General features: G+C 44.8%; 2 protein-coding genes across 5 annotated transcripts in view; one reads left to right on the top strand and one right to left on the bottom strand.

Annotated features, from left to right (window-relative positions):
• Nucleotides 1–22,833, bottom strand: part of FOXN3 (forkhead box N3) — a 144,130-nt gene that overhangs the window by 94,375 nt on the left and 26,922 nt on the right. For all 4 annotated transcript variants that reach the window (XM_077924880.1, XM_077924888.1, XM_077924890.1 and 1 more), the window contains exon 2: nucleotides 7,974–8,110. In XM_077924880.1, the coding sequence (XP_077781006.1) occupies nucleotides 7,974–8,110 (137 nt within the window). The remainder of the gene's footprint in view (nucleotides 1–7,973; nucleotides 8,111–22,833) is intronic.
• The window catches only part of LOC114591232 (lysosomal enzyme trafficking factor-like), a 34,018-nt gene continuing 18,369 nt past the window's right edge, over nucleotides 7,185–22,833 (top strand). Inside the window, exon 1 of the mRNA XM_077924912.1 lies at nucleotides 7,185–7,411. The gene's annotated coding sequence lies outside the window, so the exon portion shown is untranslated. The remainder of the gene's footprint in view (nucleotides 7,412–22,833) is intronic.

Below are 22,833 nucleotides of genomic sequence, written 5' to 3'. Positions count from 1 at the left end.
ACTCAGACCCTTCCAGACCCCTCTGAGGAGGTTGGATCAGTTACAGAGGGAGGGAGGGAGGAAATACTACTGAAACCCAAGCCCAAAGGAAACCCAGTTCCAACGGTTTCAAACTCATTGGAAATTTTTAATGTGTGACATTTCAATGTATTTTTAATCTTTGTTGGAGGCTGCCCAGAGTGGCTGGGGAAGCCCAGCCAGATGGGTGGGGTACAAATAAATCATCATCATCATCATCATCATCATCATCATCATCATTATTATTATTATTATTGAATGGCATGATTCAAATAAGTAGCTGGCTTAACACAAAGTCAAGCCACTGGCCAATTTTGCAACAGCAAGCCTGATTGGCAAAGACTCTTCCAGGTTATAGCAGAACCTACAGCTTAATGGTAGAGCAGATGTTTTGCACGGAAACGGTCCTGGGTTAACTCTGTGGCATCTCCAGGTAAGGGTAGGAAAGCCAGCCCAATGCTCAGATTCAGTACAAGGCACTGACAAGCTTCCCATGTTCCTAAGATCCTTTTTAACTGTGGATGTCACGGACTGAACCTAGAAACTTACATGTGCAAAGCATGAGCTTTCGTTTCTACCGTTAACTCCACTCAAGGTCACTCCAGCTGTTGGTTGAAATTATCTAAGATTCCTGGTGGATAAGAGGCCTACTGCGGGTGTGAGGAACCTCTGACCTTCCAGATGTTGCTGTACTACAACCTGTATCAGCTCCACAAGCATGGCCAATGGGAATTGTAGTTTGGCAACATCTGGAGGGCCAAACGTTCCCCACATCTGCCTTGTTGAGTCTGGCATTCCATTTCCCACAACGGGCAACTAGCTGCTATTGTTCTCTGGCGACTAGTTATTTAGACTCATATCCCATCTTTTTTCTTGAAAACTTCGTGCAAGGACGCTATCGGCCAAATCCACGGAGGAGGTGGCACATGGAACAACTAACAAAGCATCACCAGAAGATCTCCAGGAGGTTCACATGGGAGCAGATAAACTCAAAAATCTGCCCAATCTAAGCTTGTTAGGGCTTTGAGAAGGTCAAATGCACTTCCTCAAGTTGTGTCTGGGCATCAGCCACTGAAATTCCTTCAGTGCTAGTCTGAAGTAAGATTTGGATTGCTCTGAGTTGAGGGGGAGGGGGTTGTTCTGCAATAGTTATTTTTATTATAAATTAAATTGTTGGTGGTTTTAGTGGCATTTTATAAATTTTCAAATTACGGTGTTCTGGCTTAATAAATTGGAGACTACTTTGGTCACTGCTTGACAAATAGTGGAATATAAGCACCTGAAATAAACACATACATAAATAATCAGTGTATTCACTGCAGGCAGAATTTGGCACCTGGTGATGTTTCTGAGCAGCCTTCAAGTACACCCCAAGGACAGTTCACAGCATTCAAATAAAAAAGCTGAGAAGTTGCCAAGACAGGTATAGCAGACGGCAGTTCCTATAAAGCCTAAAAATGAATTGTCCTTCAGAAACCTCCTCTTCAATCTGATTTCATGCAGAAAATTAAGGGGCCAGGCAGCAACGGCACCCGGGGTGCATCTCCCAATGACTGAATTAGTTTAGTTAAAAGCATTTGTAAACTGCTTGGTGTTTGTAAATTTTCTTATGTGCTGTGCATTTCAAAACAAAACTATTAAAACAAAAATACAACCCAAGACCAATTAAACAACAGCATAAAAGCATATTAAAAACAAATAAAATAGGCATTCAGGGGATTCAAACGCATAAAATAGAGTCTGACCTTACGGGTGAGGGAAAGTCTGGGCTAAAAAAGAAGTCTTTACAAGATGTCTGATGCAACTGATGGTTGTTGCTTCACATATGGCAGAGGGAAGGGACAATAACAGAATAACACAGGGACAATAACAGAAAACACCTGGTTTGGGGGTCACTGCTGTATGGCATTCAGTGGGGTGCAATGCCATGAACAGAATTTCCCCCAGATAATCTAAGTGGTCTTACAGGTCTATACAGGGGCAGATGATCTTTAGGTAACCTGGTCCCAAATTGCCAGAGGCACTTTTGGAAACATTATTCAGACTCCTTCCTCCCTTTGGCCTGAATTTGGCAGCCGGAGTGAAGGTTCTAGCAGTGGTTGATGTTTATGGCACACATTCTGCTTTAAGCTTCTACCTGGCAATAAATGTTTTAGACCCGACCCAAGCATGAGGGATTGCGGTCGCAGGGGTGGGGTGGGGGCGCTGTACATACTTTTATTGCATTTTTATTCTGCCCTTCCTCCGAGGAGCTCAACGTAACCTCTACAAAGGCGCTCTCCCCCACCCATCATGAAAAAAAAAATCCAGAACAGCAAGGGTGTGGAAAGCAGGGTTAGAAATTAGCAGGGCGCCAGGTGCTTTTTGCACCTAAAGATTCTCCATTTGAGAGCACCTAAAAGGGACGCGGGTGGCGCTGTGGGTAAAAGCCTCAGCGCCTAGGGCTTGCTGATCGAAAGGTCGCGGTTCGAATCCCCGCGGTGGGATGCGCTCCCGCTGCTCAGTCCCAGCGCCTGCCAGCCTAGCAGTTCGAAAGCACCCCCGGGTGCAAGTAGATAAATAGGGACCGCTTACCAGTGGGAAGGTAAACGGCGTTCCGTGTGCTGCGCTGGCTCGCCAGATGCAGCTTTGTCATGCTGGCCACGTGATCCGGAAGTGTCTCCGGACAGCGCTGGCCCCCAGCCTCTTAAGTGAGATGGGTGCACAACCCTAGAGTCTGTCAAGACTGGCCTGTACGGGCAGGGGTACCTTTACCTTTAAAAAAGTATGGGTGCAATTTTTTTGTGCCTGACTGACACTCAAGGATTACTGAAATGTATGTGCTTTGAAGCCTTGAAGTATATGTTAAGGATAGACAATACGTTAAGGAGTTTAACAATAAAGGCTAGAGTGTTTTGAAAACTGAAGTACATTGCCAATATTTTTTACTGTAAACTCCAAATTAAACATGGATTAACAACTTCTCTTAAAACTGTGATACTGTGTCACTTATGTGAATTGTGTAATATTGAAGTAATAAATAGAAAGTGTTGCCGAACCCCACCCCCCAATGGCAACTAGACACTCTGTTTTGGTGCCCACAACCCAGGTCCCAGGAGGCATTTGGCTCCTAGCTTTTCTATCCCACTTTCTAACACTGGTGGAAAAGGGGGAAATAAGTGAAAACCACCATCTCTTCCATTAATGGAGGGCTCCAAAAGCACCTTCTATCCATGAAAGCAGGCCTGTAAGGGGCCAGGGACTGGCTACTTTTTTGTTTCAGTTTATAACTTTATTCTAACAAAATTCCCACCCCGATCTTAACACAAGCTCTGCAAAGGCCTCCATAGAAGGGCGCTGTTGAAATCATGTGGTCCAGTTATCTATATAACATTGGCAACCAATGCTATTTTTCTAGAAAAAGAGGGGCCAGAACTCTTCATGAACACCTCCCATGTTCTCCCATGAGAATGGCAATGGCGCCCACCTGAGAGGTGCCGGAACTTAGTTCTGGCTTAAAAAAAGCCTTGACAGCAACTTGAGGAGGTGGAGGGAATGTTAATTGATTACAAATTATTCCACGGCGATTTACAAATAACAAAAGCACATCAATAAAGTCACAGGGACAAGATTTTGTTATAACCAGGATCACCAGGAGCCCTTCCCATAAGGGAGCTGGGATCTTCCCATCTCACCGGGTTCTTAATCACCGTAGTCAACTAGTTCTAAACCAGGCATCCCCAACCTTCGGCCCTCCAGATGTTTTGGACTACAATTCCCATCATCCCTGACCACTGGTCCTGTTAGCTAGGGATCATGGGAGTTGTAGGCCAAAACATCTGGAGGGCCACAGTTTGGGGATGCCTGTTCTAAACAAACAACTACTATGCCAGTAAATGACACCATAGCCAAGCCCTGCAGCAGCTTCATGTGCCGAGTTGGTGTGGATAAAGTTCGGACCCATCCATGCACCCTCTTAAATGCCTTTGTCCCTGACAGTTCTCTCCTGCCCTCCCAAACTGTGAGTGCCACTTAGGGTCGAGCTATGCATGGCAGAGATAAGATATTGCTGTTGTTCTGCTGTAGCGTAAGTCTTGGCTTGTACTGTTGTGGCTCTATAAGGTCAGGCTACAAAACATTTAGTTACTTTGGGCCAGAGCAGATTGGTGACTAATTCAGGGAGGGATACAGGGGAAAAACACAAACATCAAAGAGACTATTGTGGAATTTACTGGGGGGGGGGGCACGTTTGGGAGGATAAAGCAGGTATTAACACAATTTTATATATGCCAGCGTAAACAAACCCATATACAGTGGTACCTCGGGTTAAGTACTTAATTCGTTCCGGAGGTCCGTTCTTAACCTGAAACTGTTCTTAACCTGAAGCGCCGCTTTAGCTAATGGGGCCTCCCGCTGCCACCACGCCGCCAGAGCACAATTTCTGTTCTCATCCTGAAGCAAAGTTCTTAACCCGAGGTAATATTTCTGGGTTAGGGGAGTCTGTAACCTGAAGCGTCTGTAACCTGGAGTGTCTGTAACCCGAGGTACCACTGTACATCTCCATCAGGCTGCAGGACAGAGTAGAGATGGGAACCAGCACTGTTCCATTGCCTCTGCAGATACCAGTTGCCTTTGGGTCCCCCCTCCAACTACAGTGGTACCTCGGGTTACATACGCTTCAGGTTACAGAACCTTCCTTCAGGACGAGAACAGAAATCGTGCTCCGGCGGCGCGGCGGCAGCGGGAGGCCCCATTAGCTAAAGTGGTGCTTCAGGTTAAGAACAGTTTCAGGTTAAGAACAGACCTCTGGAACGAATTAAGTCCTTAACCCGAGGTACCGCTGTATCACCTAACTGCAGCCATTCCACCCTTGGGCTCCCTAAACCAGAGGTTTTCAACCAGTGTGCCATGGCACCCTGGGTGCCTTGAATGATGGTCAGGGTGTGGTGTGAGCAACACTGGCCTCCGGCCCTCTTTCGTTCCCTCCCTCCTCTGATGCCCTCTTGCGTCTCTGCCTCCCAAAGGCTTGCACAGCTGTTTGTTGCAGCAGCCCTGGCTACAAGCTCCCCAGGCGAATGGTGCCTCTGGGGCCGGCCAGGGGGTGCTTCCCAGGCCCCTGTGTAAGGAGGCAGCTCTCTTTGGGGGTAGAGGGGGCAGCTCAGAGACCAGAAGCGGCAGTTCCAACAGCCCAGAGGACTCCCCAAGAGAGGGGAGAGGAGAGGAGGCTGAGGGAACACTCCACAAGGGAAGGTGTTTGGAAAAGGGCAGGGGGGGATATAACTGGGCTCCTGAGCTTCACAGGGTTGCCGCAGAAATAATGTAGTTGGTCCAGGGAGCCATGGATTCAAAAAGGTTGAAAACCTCTGCCCTAAACTGTTTCCTTCCCAGGTGGTCGTCATAAGAACTAGTGCCCTAACTTGCCCTTTTCCTCCTCCCTCTCCATCCCTTTCCCCTTGTATGTCATGTATTTTAGAACGTAAGCCTGAGTGCAAACCTGCCTATAGAGCTCTGGAAACCTTTTACTAAAGAGCAGGGCAAAAATGCTTGATCTCACTATTGCTGCTGCTACTAATAACGTCTAGGTAAAGGTAAAGGGACCCCTGACCATTAGGTCCAGTCGTGACCGACTCTGGGGTTGCGGCGCTCATCTCGCTTTACTGGCCAAGGGAGCCGGCATACAGCTTCCGGATCATGTGGCCAGCATGACTAAGCCGCTTCTGGCGAACCAGAGCAGCGCACGGAAACGCCGTTTACCTTCCCGCCGGAGCGGTGCCTATTTATCTACTTGCACTTGACGTGCTTTCGAACTGCTAGGTTGGCAGGAGCAGGGACCGAGCAACGGGAGCTCACCCCGTCGCGGGGATTCGAACCGCCGACCTTCTGATCGGCAAGTCCTAGGCTCTGTGGTTAAACCCATAGCGCCACCCGCGTCCCAACTAATAACGTCTACCAAGACATAAACCTCATTAAGTTCAATGGTGGCAAACATGAGATGGCAGCCTTAACCTCCAATATTCAACTTGCTACAGCTAGTATCAATTCCTTAGGCACAGCTCTTCACCTCCTTCTGTCATCAGTGCTCAATCTCACATTCAGTACACCTTTTAGCAACAGACACCCTGGCAGTGAGAGCTCCCGGTGCTGCTGATCATAGATTAAAACAACAACAACAACAACAACAACAGCCTGGTAGAATGTCTCTTATTATTATTATTTTCCTTAATCAGGAGGGTAAAAATGCTGCAAGTCCACTGTAGTTGCTATGTAGGGTTATCCGTTACCAAGGCAACAGCGTATATCTTAGTACTAATGGCCTGTCCTTTTGCCAGGCAACAGCCTTGTGATGCAACTGCACCTGTCTCAGCTATGCGTTGCTATGGAGACGTTCTAGTCGCTATGGTTACCATCACGCTAATCGCCTAGCAAGGGCAGACATACAGCCGTCTCCTGCAAAAGCCCAGCTGTTCCTCCCAATCTCTGCCTGAAGATTGATTGTCTGGGTCATGTGATGGAACGCGCGGATCAACACAGATGCACGAGAACCTCATTAACGTTACCAGAACGAAATTACTTTGCATGTTGCTGGCTTCTTAAAAGCAGGGAAGAAGTGATATAACTTGAGTGGGGGGGGGGGGCAGAAGAGTATTGCACCACCCCCAAAATCCCCATCTAAATACACATTTAAAATTCCTTATCGGCTTTTAACACGGGCAACAGACATATATATCTGCAGCCAGGTAGGGTGTAGCTTAGATCTAATTTGTGCAACAGGTTACACAAGTTTCTAAATTATTATTATTTATAAATTTGCCTATTGTTGTCCTACGTGCAGATGTGATTTGATCCTCCGTTTCTAGAAACAAATAATTCATTTCCCGAATGGTTGTTATGAAAAGCAGGTGGTTTGATACCCCGTAATTATCTCATACTTTCCCCTGAGTAGGACAAACAAGAAACAAACAATCACTGTTCAAGTAGTACTTCCATTTTCCCCCTCCAATGACATTTCAAAGTCACCAGTCCTGGGTTCACCCTTTTTACAAGATGAACAGGAGTGAGCTATGGCAACTAGGCATAACCATGCACAGACACACTCGCCTCACAGAGCAGGTAACCACAACAGCAAGGGAAGCTTCCTGTTACCTAGAAGCAAAAGTTTATATAGCTGCGTTGACAAAGCGATCTACCAAGTAGGGAGCTAGGAGGACAAAAAGCACCAGTGACCTGCTTCCAAAGAGGTACACATCTATTCGTGCAAGCAAAGAGGAAAACCCAGCCGGTTTCCTTTCCCTTTTAAAACTCCAGCTATGGCCCTGAGCACAAGCAGCTAGAATCTTTTTCAGAAACATCCAAAGGAGCACTGGAAACTTACAATGACAAACTGCAAATGAACAGGTCGGTTCCTCCAAAACCGGTAAGACATACTGCGGCTCTAACCGACGATTTAAGTACCAATAAGTTTAGGGAACTACCATGCTTTCTGCAGTTGCTATAGTCCTTTATAGCAGGGCAGAAGACAGACTGTGGTCTAATTTGTCTCCACTGGGCCACCAGTGAGTTTCCAGCGGGCCACTGAGAGCTAACAGGTTGCTGTGTTTCTTGCAAAAAAACCAGTGAATTAGGTGGGTTTTTGTTTAAACCAGCAAAGTGCATCCTGTGCTGTTAAGCAAGATTACATACCTGGGATCGCTTATCACAATTAGTTGTGCCTTAAAAGATCCCAAATATGCACAATTAGAGCTAAATTTACATACCAAGAGTGCATACTTTGGATCTTTCAACAGTTAAAGTACAACTAATTTGTGATAAGCGCAGTAAGCGCCTTTGCTAGCCCATCAAGCAGTGGAATTCTAGTAAAAGCTAGACTACATAATGTTGTTAGCAGCCCTCCCCGATTTCTAGACCTTGCCTGATCCAGTATTTGAGACAAGACAAAAGCAACTGCCCAGGTTAAAATTATATTCAAGTTTTCTTACCTTTGATATGCCTGAGGAGACGCTGGAGGGGTGCTGAACACATGCGAATATGGGTGATAGGGGGTCTTTTTCAAAGCCTGGATAAGATTTTGTCTATATTCTGGGTCTATACACCATAAAGACCCTTTCCCAATACTCTGCAAAGGAGGATAAAAAAAAAATCATTTTAAATGACGTAAGTGTATCTCTAAGTTTTTTCAGAAAACCGAGAATATTCCTTCCTGCTTATGAAGAACAACAGATCTCATTTTTCTGCTACAAATGCTAGTTTAGGTGCAGCTGTATTTCAGTTTTGATGTTTAAGAAGGAATTGGGGCAGTCTGATATTGTATGTAAACTGTGAAAATAGCTACTACTGTGCTCTGTTCAGCAGTTTTCTGGAAATTCTCTCTCCCTCTGTGTCAATGCAGCACACATACCACATATTGAAATATCATAATTATTCTTCATGACCAAGTTGGAAGATAAATAAGCTTCGCAGACAGGAAACTAAAACTGTTATTCTGGGTGCTGTAAAAGAAACTTGGAGGGGGGTGGGCTTAAGCTCCCTAAGCAACTTTTTTAAAAAACTAAGTGTTGCTAATACCACAAATCATGAGTGCCACCTTACCACAAAATACTTAATCCCTCAACTCCACCTACTATGTCTGGTTCACACCAAGTGTAATAATTAAAATAAATCTTAATATATGAAGCCTAGGTTTCTGTTTGGGAGATCTAGAATTTCAGTTTTAGCCTGAGAGAATCGTAATCAGTTTAGCTTGCCTGCAACAGGTATGGCTTAAACAAAATTTACTAGTTATTTTCAAGTTCAGAGGATTCCACTTCTATTCCCTTGCAACTGGTAATTAGGGGTGGCATTCAACCAACTCGTCCTTGTCAGTGCAAACAGAACTTGAGAGCAGAATTACATGTGGAAGAGGGCAGGGAGGGGAAATTCTGTTGTGCAAGTGGAAGTTCTTGCACTAACATAAAAAACGCACTCTTAAGTGGCAGAAACAACATTGATTCAGGAACCAAGCACAGTGGGTTGTATCCCACGAAGTCCGCCTCCTGTTAGCGCAAGGACTTCTGCTTGCACAACGGGGTCTGTGGTAGTTGCCCTAATCTTCTCTGTGGGGCACGATCAAAAAAATACCAGGATGGACAACACATCCTATCCCCATTTACTACACTACTGGGAATGTGCCACCATTATTAGAAGGAATTACAGCTTTTCAGGGACTCCCAGATCAGGTCAGTCAGGAAGGTTTGCGTAGGGAATGTTTCCCTTCCATCCCCAAATCCAATTACAATTCATACAGATGACTCTATCTTACTTATGGAAGGCAACCATCCAAGCATTCCACTACGGTTAATGGCTCAGGGCATTGCTAATAAACCTATGTTCAAAATCAGTACTTAAAGAGCACCACTTTACTAGAAGAAAACTAGAGTGAAACTAGAATAACCTGAAATGATGGGCTGCGGACTCAATGGCCATGTGAACTAGCAATGAGCAAATCTTAGCCGTTCTTCTTAAAGTTCACAAGTAAGAGCTACTATAGCCATTCTTTTTTGTGATATCATACAAGCAATATAGCTGGTGAAAATTCCAAGATGCATCCAGGGTAGAAGAGACAGATGTGATTTGGTGAGGAGGAACACCTAGAATGCTACAGTAGCCTGGTTTCTTGTACAGCTTCAGCAGCATGTCTATTAAATATTTGGCATGACAGTTAACACAGAAATATAGCAGGCAACTGGGGTAGGTTTTGCTATGTCGGGAGGATTGATAAAAGGCTCCCAAAGCAGCTTACAAATAACCACAATGTAATGCAATGCAATGCAGTGCAATACAACACAATAAAGTGAAGTCAGTCTGTGTCCCCTGGCTTACAATAAAAAGACACGGCACAAAAGGAAAATGGATTGAGAAGGAGGAAAGAAGTGAACCTGGGTTCACACCCTTAGTTACAAGTTGTTCTAATGACCAATATGGATGGGAATATTCAGGAGAGGAGGCAGTATTAAAGCCTCTCAGAACCACTAATAAAAGCACAGATTTAAAAAGTATTTTAAAGGAATTTAAAATAATACATACATATATACATTCACATAGGTAGGAGGCTTACATGAAGAAGGGAAAGCAAAACAACTTACAGTCATACCTCGGGTTGCGAACGTGATCTGTGCAGGAGGCACGTTCGCAACCCGCAGCGCTGCGTCTGCGCACGCGCGTGACGCGATTCGGCACTTCTGTGCATGTGCGTGACGTCATTTCGCGCTTCTGAGCGAGCGCCAAAACCCAGAAGTAACCCATTCCGGTACTTCCGAGTTCAGTGCGGTCCGCAACCCGAAAATGCACAACCCTCAGCATTCCTAACCCGAGGTATGACTGTATAGCCATTAAAAAAAAATCATATATATTGAGATTTTACTTAAATGAACAATAAGGTTTTAATGATAAAGGGATTTAAGATTCTAAAAGAAATAAGCTCAGTGAGGAGCACCTTACAATGGTAGAAAAGGCCCTTGTTTAAAAAGGAAGCTAACAAGATGAGAAATTAATTCACAGCCTTTTTGGGTCTCTGTACTTACATGGAGAAAAATCCTAATCACTTTCAACTGAGTAAGTTAGTAGGGGTTCAGTAAAAGGATGAGATGGCGTGCTCTGGACCTTGGGGTCACAAAGAGTCGGACACGACTAAACGACAACAAAAGGATGAGAATACAGAGAGTTTCTTAAAGGTGAAATATTGAAGGCACAAAGAGAGATAATTCTAACAAGAAAGAAAACTCTAAAGCATCTAAAGATGGCGGCATAAGGAGCTTGAGGATGAGCCATAATTTTAAAAAGAGCATGTATAAGAAAGGGGAGACGATGGGAAATCATGAAGGAAGAGTATGCACGAGTATCCATTAGCTGCAGGGAGAAAGTCAGGTGGGCCAAAGCTCAGAATGAGCTCAGGTTCACAAGAGAGGTTAATAATAATAATAATAATAATAATAATAATAATAATAATAATAGGGTTTCTTCTGCTATGTTTGAAGCAAGAGGAAGGACAAGCAAGTAGTAGATCCTTTGCAGGGGAAAGATGGAGACAGAGAGAAGAGAGAACTGCTCAACACCTACTTTACCTCTGTCTTCACTCAGAAGGAAAGCAGTGCTCTACCTGGTGATAACAGAATAAATTATGAAAGGAGGGAGCTGCAGCTGGAGACAGAAAAAGAGGTAGTAAGGGAACACCTGGTTACAGACGCTTCAGGTTACATACGCTTCAGGTTACAGACTCCGCTAACCCAGAAATAGTACCTCAGGTTAAGAACTTTGCTTCAGGATGAGAACAGAAATTGCACGGCGGCACGGCAGCAGCAGCGGGAGGCCCCATTAGCTAAAAGTGGTGCTTCAGGTTAAGAACAGTTTCAGGTTAAGAACGGACCTCCGGAATGAATTAAGTAGGTAACCAGAGGTACCACTGTACTTTAAATGAATTCCAATCTCCAGGGCCTGATGAACTGCACCCAAGGGTACTACTAAAGGAGCCTCTTTGAGAATTCTTGGGGAACAGATAATGTCCCTGTGGACTGGAGGTGAGCAAATGTTGTTCCCATCTTCAAAAAGGGGTAAAAAGAAGACCCAGGTAATTATTAACCAGTCAGCTTGACATCAGTACCAGGAAAGGTCCTAGAACAGATAATTCAACAGTTGGTCTGTGAGCACTTAGAAAAGGATGCTGTAATTACTAAGACCCAACATGGGTTTCTCTAAAACAGAGCTTTCCAAACATTTCATGTTGGTGACACACTTTTTAGACTTGCATCATTTCATGACACAGTAATTTAGTTTTACTAGCAAACTGAAGTTTAAACCAACCCCTTTCCTGCCCTGGGAGGAGCATGGGCAATGTTCATGTGACACACTTACACACTGCAGCTGACACACTAATGTGTCGCGACACACAGTTTGGAAAGCTCTGCTCTAAAATAAGCCGTGGCAGATGAATCTCATTTCTTTTTGATAGAGTTACAAGCTTGGTGGATCAAGGGAATGAACGGATGCAGTGCATCTTGATTTCAGTAAGACTTTTGATAAAGTCTCCCATGGTATTTTTGTGGAGAAGCTGGCAAACTATGAGCTGCATTGCAGAGAGCTGGACTAGATGACCCTCAGGGTCTCTTCCAACTCTACAATTCTATGACTCTATGAAAATGTGAAGCAGCCAAAAAAAGGCTGATCACATACCAGAACTTCCAATAAAGAGAAAGTTTGCTCGATGTTACAGCCTTTTTCAGTTGAGAGCTGTCAGTGAGCTAAGTTCCAGGTTGAAGTATCCTTATCCCACTAGCAGAATGATTACATGTGAGTTGTGAAATGCTAAAGGTTTTTTTTAAAGCAGACACTGACAATATTTTATTTGATATGGAAAAGGTGTGAAGAACACCTTGTGTGGTTCTTCAGGAAGGATAAAAACAACCCTTCACTTTTCCAAATCAATGGAGTTTAGACCAATCACTCAGTGATTGAATTTCCATCTTTCCAACATTTCACATGATACTTCACCACACTTTGAAAGCCGTAATTCAACAGAATCTTATGATAAAAAGTGAGGAAGGAAGAGCCCTTTGATTACATTTGTCTCCAAGGCAACAAGTAGTGCATATGGAGTGGATTAAGAGCTCTTGGATCACTTTTGCAACACAATGTTTCAAACTCCTCAAGCACAACACTGCAAGCCTTGCTGCGGTCATTCATCCATTTGCTTTACTTGTCCTTCACTGATTAATGAACGAAAACTGGTGCTGGTTGTTTCCTCGGTCACAGCTCCAAACTCACAAATAGCCACAGAAACATTTACTGGTCCACGTGTTTGAACTTAACTTAGTTGCCTGCATCCATTTTTTTACTCATCTGAAGCAGGTACCGTATTTTCCGCTCTATAAGACACACCAGACCACAAGACGCACATAGTTTTTGGAGGAGGAAAACAAGAAAAAAAAATTCTGAATCTCAGAAGCCAGAACAGCAAGAACAGCTGCGCAGTGAAAGCAGCAATCCCTCTTGCTGTTCTGGCTTCTGTGATAGCTACGCAGCCTGCATTCACTCCATAAGACGCACACACATTTCCCCTTACTTTTTAGGAGGGAAAAAGTGAGTCTTATAGAGCAAAAAATACGGTAGTTACTTAAAGAGAAGTTACAGGCAAACAGGTCTGTATAGCTTAGCATTGGCCACATCTGCACTCTAAATTAACAGCATCCTTAAGAATCCTGGGAGTGGTAGTTTGTCAGGGTGCAGAGTGTTGTTAGGAAAGACACAGCCACCATTCTCAGAGTGGTTTAAAAATCAATCCCTCTTTGAAGGGAACTCTGGGTATTGTGGCTCTGTGAGGGAGATAGGGGGTCTCTTAACAAATTACAACTCCAACCGTTTTTTGGGGGAAGCCAGGACTCTTAAAGTGGTATCATAGAGTGGGTGCAGCCGTTGTCTACTCAAGGCTGACAGCAGGTCCCCAAGGTATCAGGCTGACAGAAGCCCTGACCAAGCTCTGCTACCTGAGATGATTTGCCAAGCAGAAATGTCAGGGACTGAATCTGGGCCTTCCACATCCAAGTACAGTCATACCTCATGCTGCATCCACTTCAGGTTGCGTTTTTTCAGGTTGCGGACTGCCGAAACCCGGAAGTACTGGAATGGGTTACTTCCGGGTTTCGGAAGTCGCGTATGCACAGAAGCGCTAAACAGCGCTATATGCATAAGCGCTGAATCGCAACCTGCGCAGAAGCGGGTTGCGAATGTGCATCCCGCACGGATCACATTCGCAACCTGAGCGTCCACTGTATTTCTTTTACCGCTGAGCTACAAATTCCTTGGTGCTATGCCTTTGCTTGGTCCAAGAAATGGCTGACCAATTTTGGGGGGCTTGCAACTCCACCAAAGTCAACTGAAGCTTGAAATCCAATGTGGTATGATGGTTAAGACTGTAGGACAAGGTTAAATCCCACTCATTCATGAAACCCTCTTGGGTCAGTCCCTATGTCTTGGCCTAACCCACCTCACAGGATTGTTACAACCCTGTGTTTGTCAGGGGCATACCTTGTACACCACCTTAAGCTGCTTAGAACAATGGTGGGTTACAGTGGTAAATAAATATATCTATTATGGTCAAGCTCCAATATTTTTATGTGATTTATTTTTTTTTAGCAAGTCTCCTGATCAAAGCACAAGTCACAAAATAGTAAGTGACTTTTAAATTTATTTATTTTTTTACAGCAAGTTACCTGAAAGGTATATCCTCTCAGATACAAGAGGGGAAGATTAAATTGCTGAGGTTCAAATTTTGTGCACAGTACACACACACAATCCATATGGAGCTGAACACAGACAGGTTATGAATTAAGGACTAAGTTACTGTATTTGTTCCTGCACTGCAGGGCGTTGGACTAGATGACTCTTCATGGTCCTTACAATCCTATGATTCTATTGGGACCTTAAGAGAAGGCCTTATACCGTATTTTCGCGCTACAAGACGCACCAGACCATAAAACACACCTAGTTGTTGGAAGCGGAAAACAAGAAAAAAAATATTCTGAATCCCAGGAGCCAGGACAGCCAGTGGGATCGCAGTGCAACGATCCCGCTGGCTGCCCTGGCTTATGGGATAGCCATGCGCAGCCTCTCCCGGGCAGGGGAGGCTGTGCGCAGCTAAGCAAGAAGCCGGGGCAGCCAGCAGGATCGCAGCGCAGCGATCCCTCTGGCTGTCCTGGCTTATGGGAAAAGCCCCGAAGAGCCGCACACACGCTCCACGTGGCTCTTTACAGGGAGGGCTTAGCAGAGCCTCCCGCCTGCATTCGCTTCATAAGATACACACACATTTCCCCTTACTTTTTAGGAGGGGAAAAGTGCGTCTTACAGAGCGAAAAATACGGTGGGTAACCAAGATCAATTTGAAAGTACCAGCTCTGTGTCAGAGTTGAGCATCTGTTGGGAACAAGAGGAAGGAGAGGAGGCTACTTGATTCAGTCCTCCTCCACAAACAGGCATTGGAACTGCATTAGCAGCCCACAAACAGCCACGGGTTTCTGTGCGCAATGCGCTCTGCGCAAGGTCCCTCCCCCTTTTAGCCCTGCACAGCATTCTTTAAGACGAGCAGAGTGTACCCAGCAGGGTGACCCAAGCGTGCAAACTGGGCTGATTAACCTAAGACTGGCAGGAGGTAGCTGAATAATCCTAAGTAGCAAAATCATGCATTAAAAAAGAAATATGCAAGAAAATGTAAATTTATGGTCAGTTGGCATAATGTATACAAATTATATGACCAAGAATTGGGTCAGAATTTCTATCGCTTGGGATCAGAACTCTAATTTCTTTTTAACACATGGGCAAGAACACACAGCCCTGGTACAGAATGTTTAGGACCATGATGCTAAGTTCAGATCTGCCTCAAGTTTACCCTTACACAATGAATCACCTTCAGCTGTCCCAGAAGATTATTATTACTAATTGAACTTATGACCCACCCAACTCAAGATGGTATGATCTCACAACAATCCTGAAAGGAACTTTAGGACAAGAGATAGTGACTAGCCCAAATCCACCCAACAACTTTGTGGGTGAGTGGGAGATTTGAATCTGTGTCTAGCCAGTCGTAGCCTAACCTGTTAACCACTACAGTATCTCATTCTCAGATTGGACAGGAATTGGCCATGCCTTAAGTACAACAGGGCTTCAGACTCATATACTGTTTGCAGCATGAATTGGGAACCATGGTACATATCTGCTTTAGCTTGTAGGAATATTATGCAAGTCCTGGGAGAAGTTCAGGAGACAGAAGGGCAACAATAGTTTGGTTGTATTCACTGAGAATCAAACAAAAGCACCAAATTGCAGAAAGACAAGTTAAGGCTATGATGCTAAGCACACTGCTTGAAATGCGTTCCACTGACATTAATGGAATTTACCCCCAAGTAAAACATATTTAGCATCAGGCAGTATCTTTTAGGATGTGCATCCTAACAATGGGTTCCACTTCAGATGGCAATAGCAAAATAATTTTGATGGGATCCTCCGTGCCACACACCCCTGCCCCCCAAAAGATGCCGAAACAGACAAAAGTGATCAGCCCCATGGAATATGATGTTTAAGCACAAAGTCACATATTGTTTCCTCTGGCTCTGCCAAATCCTCTTGGCATTACAGCTCCACATTATGCCTTTGCTACTTGAAATTTAGAGCTGGCAACCTCAACAAGCTTGGCCGTTTCTCTCGCCAGTTTGCATATGCTCAGAGAAATAATATTACAAATGTGAAATGCCCAGATGGTGAATTTAAGACAGGGGGAAAAAATATTTTGCTACAATGATATATCACCCCCTCCTCATCCCCCCCCTTGCCCCGGTCTCTCAAACCTTTAAAAAGTTTTAGCTGAATCCCAAGGCCCTAAAAGCTGCTTCACATACCATATATATTTGTGTGTGTGTGTGTTTGTGTGTATAAGTTACAAACCTGTATTGTGTATGCTGCAGAACAACATCAGGAAGCTTTACAGCTCTTTGTGGCTCCCAGCAGTATGTTTCAACAATGTAGGGGAAGTGCACTTGAAAATATGTGAGCTTCAAAACACCACAGTTTTATCAAGCACATGATGCCAGTTGCCCAAACCTTTTTTTTTTTTTTTTTTTTTGAGAGTGGGGTCCACCTTTAACCCCAGCCTCCTACAATCATGGAATTTACTGTCTATTTTTTTAACCATTTAAAATATTTTTATCTCGCTACCTCATTACAATCATTGTTCAAAGTGGCCACTAAGATCAAATGATGTAAAAAACATTTGGGGGGTTGGGCAGGGGAAGCCAGTTTTCAGAAAGAAATCAAGAGCAGCAAAGCCCCATCTGCAGAAAAGAAGACTGTACGAGAGCATCCTCCATCAGACCCTACGGCCTGGGTCGTATGACACAGAAAGACAAACTACTGGTCCCTTTTAATCCTGAGCCATGCTGAGCTAACTCAAGGTTTGGGCTTAGCATGTTATTCGAACCCAGGCTTGTGGCTAAGCTCTCCTCCCTAACTACGAGGGGGTCACAGTTGGTCATAGTTTAGCTTGCCATGTCACTGTAGAACAATGATATCCTTCTACTTTTCTCAACACTACCATTTTTCTGCATTACCTTCCCCACCTTACCTTTGCCCCCCCCCCAAAAAAAAAGAGGGGGACAAAAGAAAATGACTGGATTCTAGGTGCAATTTAATTTAGGTTGGTCCATGACCCAGTCTGGCACACCCAACGCAGCAGCTGAAGAACTGAAAGCAAATCTAAAGTCCAACAGTCACAAACTCATTCAGCGCTCCTTCTCCGAAACCTATACAATTGGGTTGAAGCAATAAAGGCATGTCATATTGGTGTGGACAACAGCACACAGGGATTAATTTGTGCCAGATTTTCACCTACTCCAGAATCTGGTTTTTACTACTACATCCAGTAGTGATGGCTGATAAGTCAATTTCCTCTGCTAAACTTTACCTGCTTCCAAAATATTTTTTAATCAAATGCTTAACTCCCTTCTCTGTCTCTGTCTCACAAACACACAGTATTTTAACCTCAAGCGATACTAAGTATGCACATCTCTTTCAGTCAAATTTAAAGTGTGTGTGCACATTAGGGTCAATGGTATAACTTCCCTATACACATTTAACTATATTTGAAAGGCCACAAACAAATTTTGTATCAGCCTTCCTCCATTCTGTATGCTCCAGATGTTTTGGGCTATGACTCCTATCATCTATGGCCACTGGCTTTGCTGGCTAGAACTGATGGAAGTTGTAGACCAGCTGGAGGGCTCCTGGTCTACCTGCTCCATCCTAAGCAAACTCTATGCTGATATAAGGCTCAACCCTACTTACAGAACTGTGTTTTATATTGGCTCCTAAGGCATTAAAAAAAACCCCAAACTAGCTGATATTCCAACTTCTTAATTCAATGCATGCTCCACCCGCCATCTCCAGCGCTCCATGTCATAATGCCCTACAAGGAGGCATGAACTTCTGATTATCTGCATGTTGTAGATATTGTCTCACAAGCCATTCAGCTAAGTGAAGCCATACTGTGCCTTCTGACTGACATTTTGGAAACCAGGCATCCAAAATTTTCATGGGTGTCTGCAGAACCGAAACACACATTTAATCATCAAAACAGAGCAGCCAGATGGATTATTCAGAGACGCTAACCACTTTGGTCCCCCATTGACTTCAGGCATTCAGCTGTGAAAATTTTGGCCATGCATCTGGTGATGGGAGCACATTAGAGGGTTGCTATGAGAACATGAATCCACCGGCAGAGCTTATTCAGCATTCTGAGATTTTAAGGGAAGAGCAGTTTGTGCCCCCTAATCGCATTGACTGCACCACAGCTGCCATAAAAGCCAACCTTACTGGCACACCAAATCCAAAAAGGAGAGGGTGGGGAGTACAACTGAGAGCCATTAATAGGCCAAAAGTCAGCAGAGGATTACACCACTCTGCACTATTGCAGTCTTCCTTCATCTCAATTATGGAAAGACTTTCCCACTGAAGCAGTGTTTTCCCAATTTGCGAAGGCTTTTCCAATAACAATTTCACAAGAAATGCAACAACGGGGCTGTTCAGCCGCTCCTTTTAAAATAATAATAACAATATCCATTTTGTATCGAATTAAGACTTTCTGGGCAATGCGGCATGTAGGAAATTGTGGCTCTTGAATGCTTAAAGAAATGATGCCTTGAGCTTTTCAGCACACCTGAGGCATGCAATAATCTCTCAGAAATGCACTTTGGGGAAGAAATGCTGGCTTAAATAATGCATCTGCTTTTCACTAAAGGAAAGGATGCGAAAACAATTTTTTAAAAATAAAAAATAAGAATTACCACAGTGGATTTGGGCTTCCTTCACTAGCATGTGCTGCAACTCATGGAAACACCAGCACTGGGGGGGGGGCAGCATTTCCGTAGGGCGGTAATTCAACAAATCAAGCCCACTGTGACCATTTATGTCTGGTTGTATCAGCAAAACCGTGGCCCAAGGTTGCCAAGGGCAGAGAAGCTTTGCCACATACAAAAGGGAACTTGTGCAGTGATGAACGCTCCTCTTAAAAGCTAGCGCTGTCCTACTGATTCTCAAAGAGGCGGGCGGGGGTGGGGGAGCAAAACATGCTTTCCTTCCAGCAATCTCTTCCGCACTTGAGTTCCATCAGTCGAGCGAGAAAGAGATCTTTCATTCTGCGATGCCTTAAAAGCTTGGGTGGGTGGGAGTAGCGGGGGACCAGCATATCACAAACCGAATGGTACAATAATTTGGTACTGGACACTATAGAATGTAGGGTATATTTATAAATTCACAATCTGTTTTCCCACCGTTTGTGAACCAATATCCAGTTTTTGCCAGTCAGCATGAAAGAGTTGCAGTTATCCTTTCTTTAGCGATATTTTGAATTTCGAATAGTCAAGTCACCATCCTTTAGAATTTCTAAAATGTGAAGTTTCGACCAACTTCTGCTTCTATAAACAGTAAACTGGGAAATCTACATTGGCAACCTGTTAAGACAACAGAGTTTGGTACTATAATGCTGAAGGCAACTGATCTGCAGTCTACAAACTACAGTCATACCTTGGTTTTCGAACAGTTTAGTTCTCAAACGTTTTGGCTCCCAAACACCGCAAACCTGGAAGTGACTGTTCCAGTTTGCGAACTATTTTTGGAAGCCGAACGTGTGATGGGGCTTCTGATTGGCTGCAGGAGTTTTCTGCAGCCAATCAGAAGTTGAGCTTTGGTTTCCAAACGTTTTGGAAGTCGAACGGACTTCTGGAATGGATTCCGTTCAACTTCCAAGGTATGACTGTACAGTACTTGCTTCCAAAGTACAGTGGTACCTTGGGATGCAAATGGGATATGTTCCGGAGCCCCGTTCGCACCCCGAACGGAATGCAAGATGCGACGGCGCATCTGCACTTGTCGCATGACGTCATTTTGAGCATCTGCGCATGCGCGAATGGCGAAACCCGGAAGTAACGCGCTACGTTACTTCCGGGTTGCCGCGGAGCGCAACTCGAACGCACTCAACCCAAAGCACATTCAACTCGAGGTATGACTCTAGTTATTCTTCCTATGTTTGGATAACACTGCTCAAAGACTGCAGCCTGCATTTTCTTCTCAAGCTACAGTCTGGAGGGTGTTTAAGTAAGGCACACAAAAATAAATTGGACCTATTTCTCAAGCAATTGTTGAGGCCCGCATATCATATCAATGCTGAGGATGCCCAAAGCAACTAAGGTATTTATATCTTTTAAAAATAGATATTCATTTGAATTCAGCAAAATACGTCTGTGATTTTTCTAATACAGAACAAATAAAATCGCAGAAGAATTCCTAAAGAAAAACAAATGAATTGCCAACCATTACCGCCAGTTACATGCCATTTCAATCTCCTGTAATGGCACATACAAATTACAAAGTGCTCACGCAGTCAATAGATTTTCTACACTCCTTTCAAGCATTCTTAATAGGAGTGGGACTGTCTGTAAGCTCCGTCACACAGTTATTAACACAACATTTTAGACAATGTAAAATAACTTTCCAATAAGTGTTTTTATTAAGAAGGAAAAACCAGGTGCCTTTTTATCTAAATCAGCAGTAGTAACACACTGTAACTTGCGCAGAGGAACAAAGTGTGCTTCTTAAATAAGGAGACTATGAAAAAATGGAAAACACCACACACACGCACAACAAAACAATGCTTGCCTTCTGCTCCGAATGCCACCTCCACAAACCATTTCATAAAAGCCAGTTGCAAGAGCCAATTGGTGGGAGGGTGCTTCTGAATAGTTATGCAAAATTACATCACAGTCACACTTTCCTTGATTCTTTGGAAGTTCAGGGAAGTTCAGTGGAGTAAGAATGCTGGCAGGAGAACATACAAATTAAGAAAATGGTATCTTGTGCAAGAGGATCCCTGACCCCTTCGCCCTTCAAGAGAGGGGGCTCTTCCACACTTCCGCTCGCCTAATACAGTGGTGCCCCGCAAGACGAACGCCTCGCAAGACGGAAAACCCGCTAAGCGAAAGGGTTTTCCGTTTTGGAGGTGCTTTGCAAAACGAATTTCCCTATGGGCTTCCTTCGCAAGACGAAAGCCCATAGGGAAATCTCCGGGACAGCGGGGAAGCGCAGCGCGTCTTCCCCACTGTCCTCGGACCTCCTCCGAAGGCTGGCGGCGGGCGGAGAGACCTCCTCCCGCCGCCAGCCTTCGTTTCTCCGCTATCCCGGACGGCTTTTGAAGGCAGGCGGGGGGGAGCATAGACTTTCGCCCCCCGCCCGCCTTCAGAAGAGGTCCTGGACCTCTTCTGAAGGCCGGCGGGGGGCGAAAGTCTTTGCTCCCCCCTGCCTGCCTTGCCGGGAGAGCGGAGAAACGCAGCGTGTTTCTGGATCTCTTCTGGACCTCTTCTGAAGGCCGGCGGGGGGCAAAAGTCTTTGTCCCCCCTGCCTGCCTTCCCGGGGGCTTTTAAATCGCCCGGGACAGCGGAGAAGTCCCCCGCTGTCCCGGGGCTTTTTAAAATGCTGGCGGGCGGCAGCGGAGGCTTCGCTCCCGCCCGCCAGCATTTTAAGATCGCCCGGACAGCGGAGAAGTCCCCCGCTGTCCCGGGGTTTTTTAAAATGCTGGGGGTGGGAAGAAAAGCCCTTGGTCCCCCCCCCAGCCTTCAGAAGAGGTCGGGGGACAGACTGTCCCCGGACCTGGTCTGAAGTCGGTTTCCATAGGAACGCATTAATTGATTTTCAATGCATTGCTATGGGAAACCGTGCTTCGCAAGACGGAAAAATCGCAAGACGACAAAACTTGCGGAACGAATTAATTTTGTCTTGCGAGGCACCACTGTACCTAGAAAGCACGGGTCCGAGAGGTTTTCCACTTGTCCCATGCTTCCAGGCACGGGTCTGAGTGGTTTTCTGTTTGCTCCATTGCTTTCCCCGGGGAAATCTGCTTGTTACCGCTGAATCGGAGCAGACGTCAATCTGCAGAAAACCCAATTGACATTTGCTCCAATTCAGCAAATGAATTCAGTTACGAGCGGGTTTTCCTGGGGGAAAGTAGCAGGAAAAGCAGAAGTGTGGACACGTTCTTAGAGAATATTTAGGAGACAATATTGAGTTAGATGATCCAATGGCCTGACTCTGCAATGTCCCATGTCCCTATAGGCTTTTCTCTCTTTTTTGGAGAGCTGTTCAACCATTGATGCTGCTGCTGCTTAACCAACTGTGTTTCTGACCCTGCCAGTAAATTTGTTAAATGAGGATCCAAGTCTTTGGGGGGAATCATGTCCTTTAAATGGATGGTGGGTACACTCAGCCTTACTGACATGCAGTTGTGTATAGGTTTGCAACCTAAAATACACTGCACTTCCACCTTACAAACCCAGCTGACTATTTCAAGGCTCTCTGAGGATAACAAATACTGATATCAGGAGAACAAATGAGATCCTCATTTTAATTTTGCCACTTCCTATATTACAAATGTTTAAAGGGATTTTTTTTAAAAAACCAGTCATGCCTTGAGTACATAAAGTAAGTTTACTCAGATGAGCCACCAAATCGCCTTGCGCATTTTCTAAGGTATACCTAGGGCAGGTTCCCATCGGCAGCACTCAAAAAGTTTTCACAACATGCAGAGGGAAAACATTAGGCAGAAGCGAAGTGTCGGGTGTCCAGCAAACAGGAGGCCAAGCCTTTGTCAACAGAGAATTTCTCACTCTACTGAATGCCAAGACAAAGCACTCATATAGTCCAGCCAACCCTCAACCTGGGGCTCTTCAGATGTCTTGGACTGCAATGCCCATCAGCCCCAGTCAGGGTGGCTAATGG

This window comes from Podarcis muralis, chromosome 1, assembly GCF_964188315.1.
Source record: "Podarcis muralis chromosome 1, rPodMur119.hap1.1, whole genome shotgun sequence".
Classification (NCBI taxonomy): domain Eukaryota; kingdom Metazoa; phylum Chordata; class Lepidosauria; order Squamata; family Lacertidae; genus Podarcis; species Podarcis muralis.
This window is presented reverse-complemented; position numbering and strand designations above follow the sequence as displayed.